At 34.7% G+C, this 7,095-nt stretch overlaps 1 protein-coding gene across 1 annotated transcript; it reads right to left on the reverse strand.

Moving 5' to 3' along the window:
* Window positions 1-596: 596 nt before the first annotated feature.
* On the reverse strand, window positions 597-3,712 carry LOC145299692 (uncharacterized). Its single transcript, XM_080144428.1, has one exon. It carries the CDS (start codon window positions 3,669-3,671, stop codon window positions 2,211-2,213), a length of 1,461 nt encoding a protein of 486 aa, XP_080000554.1. The 5' UTR covers window positions 3,672-3,712; the 3' UTR covers window positions 597-2,210.
* Window positions 3,713-7,095: the final 3,383 nt, after the last annotated feature.

A 7,095-nucleotide genomic window follows, 5' to 3' on the forward strand; every position in this document is an offset into this window, starting at 1 on the left:
TTTAGACAGTGTGAAAACACTAAATTCTCTACCCGCAAAGCAGCAGTCGTAATCGTCAGAAGCTGCGACTGTCATTTGGGCGATCGGGTTACGATCCTGACTTCATGTAGTTGCTTGTCTAGCCGCAATGTTGAGTTGTGAAACAGCGCTGTATATTGATGACTATAACTCTCCCTATCTTACGTTGAGCATATTGGTAAGTGATATATTAATTACCATTAGAATATTAAGTAATGCTGTTTGTGTAAACAAAGTGAGCTAAGGTATTTCGACAGTGTCAAAAGACTTAATTCACTACCTGCATAACACCAGTCATATATCACAATAATTAGAAGCTGCAACTGTCGTTTGGGCGGTCGGGTTGCGATCCTGGCTTAAAGTAGTTGCTTCTCTAGCCGCACTGATAAGCTGTGAAACAGTACGGTGCGTGTATGACACACACATATATATATATATATATATATATACTACAAATGGCTATGCAGAAAAAAACACAAGAGATGCGCCAAAATATACATAAAATATAACTTCTAAATGTGTTTTAGAATATGGCTCATTTAATACATGAAGTCATGCGAGAAAACGCTTAAGTCCCGATTAATTTTAATAAACGTATCTTCTGCATTATATAGATAGAATATAAAAATTCTAGTTTTTTTTTTTTATATATATTTACTTAATGTCATTTGTATTTAATTCAATGTTTTTAACATCTGTTTCGCAATATATGTGGGGGGGGATAAATATTAAGCGGTTCCATTCTAAGCTCCCGTAAAGGTTATCTTAAAAAAAAAAAAAAACACTTAATAGAATTAAGCGTTTAAACTTTCAAATTATTTGTATTTTTCCAGATAAAGTACGGGTATATTATTTATTTACCAAATACTATTTACTTCTAACACTGCAAGTATAATTGTAATACCAAAGATTTACTTAAAAAAAAATGTCTTGCCTATATAGGACTAATTAAAAGATATTAAGAGTAAATGAAGTGCATAGTTTTTGGTAATTCCAAACAATTTTATACTAAATCCATCAAGACGTCAAATATGGGTAAATATCTTCTGCCATATTTGATTTATATAATAAAAAGTCATAAAACCAACTAAAATACCTTACTCTCATAGTTACTCAAAAATCTTCCAATACATTTTATATAATGTATAAACCGAATCAAACTCTTACGAAAAAAATAACGCAGAAATGGAGTGCCCGTCCCTAATAAAAACACTTATTTGCTTATAATCGTTTTAATACTAATAGTATAGGGTTGCATCAGTTGTAAAACAGTTCTACTGTAGATTAGGAGTTACTTTAGAAATATGCGATTAACCCTTGTTATAACATTCTTCGAAAGATCGCCTATGGATGTTTTAATGCGATTTTGTGTAGGATTGTTTTTGTTTTTTTATTGGAAGTGTAGTATCTGAACACTTATCGCACTACTTTACCTCTTGCTTTTATGGCTAAATACTTCTAGGCACTAGACTTGGACGGAGTATTTTAGTACATTTTGAAAATATAAAACCCAACAAGAATTAACTGCATTTAAATACTTTTGTAGTACGTGTTCGTTATGATCGAATGGTAACCTTATTTTCTGGAGACCATTCATACAAAAATCTGGCTGCAGGAAACAATAGCGTGAAGTCTTAGATGTTATACATGAAAAAAAAAATTCGAAGGACATACACATTAATATTAACGTTACTAAAAAATAAAATAAAAAAAATTAACCTAAAATTGGTTCATGCAAATCGTATATAGGAAATAAATGCCCTATAAATAGAAAAAAGCGTCCAATATAATTAAATAAGAATCACATTTGGATAGTTAAATCGATAATTTTAATAAGTAAAGTTCTGAACAATTATTGTAATCATGGTTGATTAAATTTCAGCAACCTATAGATTCATTAATATTTCATTTTCTACAAATAGTTTAAAACTAATAGTTTAAACAAGATTGTTTAACTGATTTAAACAGAGCTACTTGCAAGAATAAAGTTAAAACTACAGATTCAATTTTAAAACTAAAATTCATGATATATATGGCATGTTCGAATCAATTTAAGAATTTTATTTAAAAATGGATCCCTAAGATTGTCGCCCATAGATTTTATAGGAAAATAATGGGTTTTGTGGACTTTAAAAGTACAGTTACAAATATGAACAGGGATTAAAAGAAACAGCGAGTAAACGTTTTTACATTCAATACGTTTCGGCTGGAATTCGTTCCTGAAAATAGGCAACAGTTGCATTCCAGCTTTGTTTGTAGAGATATTCTTCGTCATCATGCTCTAAATTGATATCGTTGCCACCGATGTGTCCTCCAAGAATACCAACTGTTCTGGGATAATCCGATGCTTTCACTTCCAACGAAGCAGTCTGTGCAATGTATGATAGAGCGCTAAATAAAGTATGTAAATCGTTTACAGGAAGATTCCTCATATTGATGCAGTTGTCAATCGCCTCCATAGTCTTAGGACGCAGTAACTTCCGTAGCGTAAAAGCACGGAGAAATTTATTTCCAGTTGCAAGTTCGCACATCAAATAAACGCAATCGATGTTTGGATTGTTAGGGTGTGGGGGAGGAATCGGATCTCCAGTTTCATAATATGGATCAGTAAACACATACTTAGCAAGACTATTTATAGACGCAGGCCGTTTGTCTCTACTCTTTACTAAATCAAGGATTCTAAAATAAGCCATTCGCAATCTGTAGAACTTATCCTGTGCATTTCCAAGATTTCTTAAATGTTCATTAAATCTGTTTCCGAGTACTGTATTGGGAATGGCTATCCGTGAACCCGCATTGATTAGACGTTTAACGAACACCTCGTAATCCTTTTCCATTATTGAATCTATAAATAGTAAGCCAAGACTATGAGGATTCCAGGGCTCAAACGCGTGGTCGATAGAGAGAAATTCACTTGCCTTCTTTATTTTAATTGGTATAGAAAATTTAGGTTTCATAGAAAGCCACCAGCCGTCGTAAGAATGAATTGGGTAGGAACATAATAGACTACCATTTGTATATATCGACCTCGTTTCGCCAAAATTGTATTCGGATGGATAAAATATGCCTGGTATTGAGAGTGAAGTGAACACTGCGTCAGCAACTAAGATATCAGGAGTGGTCTTTGCATGGAAATACTCCATGCACATCTTATTAACATTGGTAACAACGATGCACAGGTCCCTGCCAGTCTTTTTGTATAGACTCTCGAAGGTTACATCGGATAAAGCCGTCTTTGTTTCCAAGAGACGATTTAACCATTTTCGAAAGAGATCTCCGTTGTTCCAACCGAGATTTTCGACAAACCCGGGAAAGAGATAATCGTAACCCTCTCTGTCGTCAAGGATCAAATTTTCTAATAGTGAGGCGTATGCATCTTGTACACTTTTACAGTCGTAACCGGCGGCCAAAAGTGCTGCTGCCACGGCACTTGTCCCGACGCCCGTAAAACGCATAAGTTTTTGGAACACTCCAATTTCTTCTAAAACTTTCACAGCACCAGCGAAGACAAAACATTTTGGGCCACCACCGGAAAGTATCAGGTTTTTTATGTTAAAATAACGGCCCCTAATTTTTGCAAGGGATAAAAGATCCGGAGTAGAGATTCCACCTGGCGGTTGGTCTGTAGTCTCTTTCCTCAATTCGTTTCCCATTGTTGTCCAGCTGAACACAGATTGTCGTCTCTACCTTTTACGATTATGACTTTTTCTTTTTATTTATAATAGAATATTAATACATATATTAATATGTTTCGGTTAATTGAATACATTTGCTGTTTTTTTTTCTTTAACACTATCCTGATCACCCCTACTTTCTTGTTTCTTATGTCACACATCGTTAATCAGTATATTACTCACGGTCATCGTGATGTTTACTCATTATTAAAATGAATATATATATTTATATATATATATATATATATATATATACATATATATATATATAACTACTTCATTTACTCACATAAAAATTAATATACGAAAGTATAAATTTATGCGTAAACCTTAAGTATTTACTTCAAAAGTGCTCAATACGTAGGTAGAGCTATAGGTATATTCAGTGTAGCTTATATATATATATATATATATATATATATATATATATATATATATATATATATGTGTGTGTGTGTGTGTGTGTGTGTGTGTGTATATAATTTTTTTAAGTCAAAGACAATGCGGAGAAAGACCGGAATTATGAAAGTAAAGAAAGAAAAACAAACAAATGTAGATGGGTATGGTTGAGTAGAGGGGTATGTAGCCTTTATTCGTCTATGTTTCCTCACCACACTGTATACATATTTATAACCGAGTTGTTGGTATGTCCGGTATGTGTAAAGTCCGTGGGTGGTATTGAACTTTGATTAATTTCGAGAGAAAGGGGTCTCTCTTTTTCAAAAGACAAAAGTGAATTCAAGTCTTTGGCTTTAAAAAAATCTATATATTTCTTTACCAAGAATGCTGCAAGCAAACTACTACCTACTCTTATATACACCCATGTTTTTAGTTGCCTTAGCAGACATGCTTTTATTCATATGTTATCGAATTCCGAAATTGATCACTATTTTAGTTTCTAATATTTCAGTCGCATCTCCCCCATTTGCTTATAGATCAATCCACTTGATTTAAGTTTAAAATAGAGTGAGAATAAATAGGTTATCGAAGCTAGAAAATATCTGAAAGGGGCTATACGATCAGTTATTTCCATTGTTCATATACATGGTGGCAGTGGCAAAACTGACTAAGATTTCAAAATTAAAATGGAGTTATATCCAGCGAAACACATAGCTTTAGGAAGGTGGCAATCTTCGCGTGGTGTATGTTGTGTTACGTATTTATTCCCCTAAAATAATTCCGGTTGAAAGATATTAGTGAAATCGATGCCAACAAGAGAATAGTCTGATTACTTTGAAATGGACGAGTTTGCTTTGTTTGTTTGTTTGTTTGTTTGTTTTTCTAAAAGCACGATTCTTTGACGTGATTTCCCAAATTAGTAATATTTTGTAAATGATTTCCTTTAAACACTTGTGATATATAGAGTATGTTATCCAATTAACTTTTGGTGACTGCTGAAAAGAAAAAAAATGGTGGAAAGTAGAAAATAGAAAAGTAACTCAGATTCGAGTAAATGAACGTACAATTTTTAAAGTTTAATCTATATAAATACAATAGTAGATATTCTAGATTGGTAATAGTGTAATCTATATAAATAAAACAGTAAATAATGGGTGTAACTATTTAACAGGTAATCTTTGAAAGTACTGGTAACATAGCACTGGAATTCTCGGGAAATAATATTCATGTACCCAGGGTGGTTTATAGCGAATATCTTTGCTTACATGCATGCATATCGCAAAATTTTGAAAAATGATGAAATGTGATTTTTTTTAAAAATTCAATTTTCACCCCAAACAAGGCACAGTGCCACTTTGAAGAAGGGGGCTACTATCAGGGACTTAATTAGCGGGGTCATTATGAAGGGAGATAAGTAGAATGATCTTTGTTAACATTACACGTGAACTTCTGCATATCAGTGTAGTTGGGAAAGCAGAATCCCGGAAGGGAGTTCCAAAGACCCGCAGTTCTGGGGAAGAAACTATTGGAGTAAAAGGGTTTCTTGCACCTAGGGATATCTACTGTAAAGGGACGAGACAGTAGCTTGTCGAGTTTGTCGGGGGTAGTTACATCGGGGAGGTACAAGTGTTTGCAGTTCCTCAGAGCATTCACCATTAAAGTATTTGTAGAACAGGGAGAGGGATGCAACATCTCGTCGATGGGACAGAGGCTGAAGCCTAGATGACAGTTCAGGACCTATCAGGTTGGCGACTCTCTTTTGAACCCTGTCCAGGAGCGAGAGACAAGCAGCAGATGCACCAGCCCAGATGCGAGAACATTACTCCGTACATGGGCGAATGGTGGCCTTATAGAGGTATAGGATACTGTCAGGCGTAAGTAGTTTTCTAGCACGGTAGAGGGAGCCAACCTTCCTTGCAGCAGCCTTGGCAATGCGCTCAATATATCTATTCCAGTTCATATTCCCTGTAAACATTAAGCCGAGGAGTTTAAAAGAAGTACTTTCCGGCAATGTGTTCTTGGCCATTGCTATTGGTGGTAGAGAAGGTTTCTTGTAGTTATTGAAGGAAACAAGCTTAGCCTTAGAAGCATTGAATGTGACCATCCATTTTTGTTCCCATTCCACTACAGATAGGAGGTCATCCTCTAGTGTTTCTGCTTTTTCCTTGAATATGTACATTTGTTTTCCCCTCATATCTATTATAGAGAGTGGTGTAATCGGCAAATATACCCATCTCCGAAACAATCAGGGAGGTCATTTATGAATATCAGGAATAATAGAGGTCCAAGGTTAGACCCCTGAGGTACTCCCGTATTTATGTCATATTGTTTAGATGTATGACCGTCGAGGACAACTTGGATTTTTCTTTTACTTAAGAAGGATTTAATTACATTATGAATTCTTCCAGTGATTCCATATGATCTAATTTACCTTAGAAGACTACCGTGCTATACACTGTCAAAAGCCTTAGATATATCAAGGGCTACCGCTCTACCCTCCCGTGTTTTGTCCAATGAGCGTTATATACGTTCAGAAACTACTGTTAAGATATCTGCTGTTGAACGGACTTGCCTGAATCCATAGTGTTTGTCAGTCAGGAGTTTAGCAGCTGTTAGGTGCTGGACTAGGGCTTGATTAACTTAGGACTCAAATATTTTGGCGAAAAGCGGGAGGAGGCTAATGGGGCGATAATTTAGTGGGTCAGTTCTTTCACCAGAATTCTTGAAGACTGGTACCACAGAGGCGATTGGTGTGTTTGTAATGAAATAATAAACCCTGAAAAATATCAGAGTTATTATTTTCGCAAAGATGAGGACATTATGTTGGGTGCAATTATAAGAAATGATCGTCGAAATTAGTAACATATCCAAGAATGAGGAAAAATGATTAAATGTTAGTTGATTTATTGTTTTTGTTTTTTTTAATGAAATAATCGACCCAGACAATATATCAAAGTTATTTGTGAGTTAAAATTATTTAAAAAAAAAAACGATTATCGAAATT

Source organism: Euprymna scolopes, chromosome 1, assembly GCF_053919585.1.
Source record: "Euprymna scolopes isolate OS-2025 chromosome 1, ASM5391958v1, whole genome shotgun sequence".
NCBI lineage: Eukaryota > Metazoa > Mollusca > Cephalopoda > Sepiida > Sepiolidae > Euprymna > Euprymna scolopes.

Coding starts and splice junctions, on each gene's coding strand:
- LOC145299692 (XM_080144428.1), bottom strand. CDS start 3,671: ATGGGAAACGAATTGAGGAAAGAGACTACAGACCAACCGCCAGGTGGA.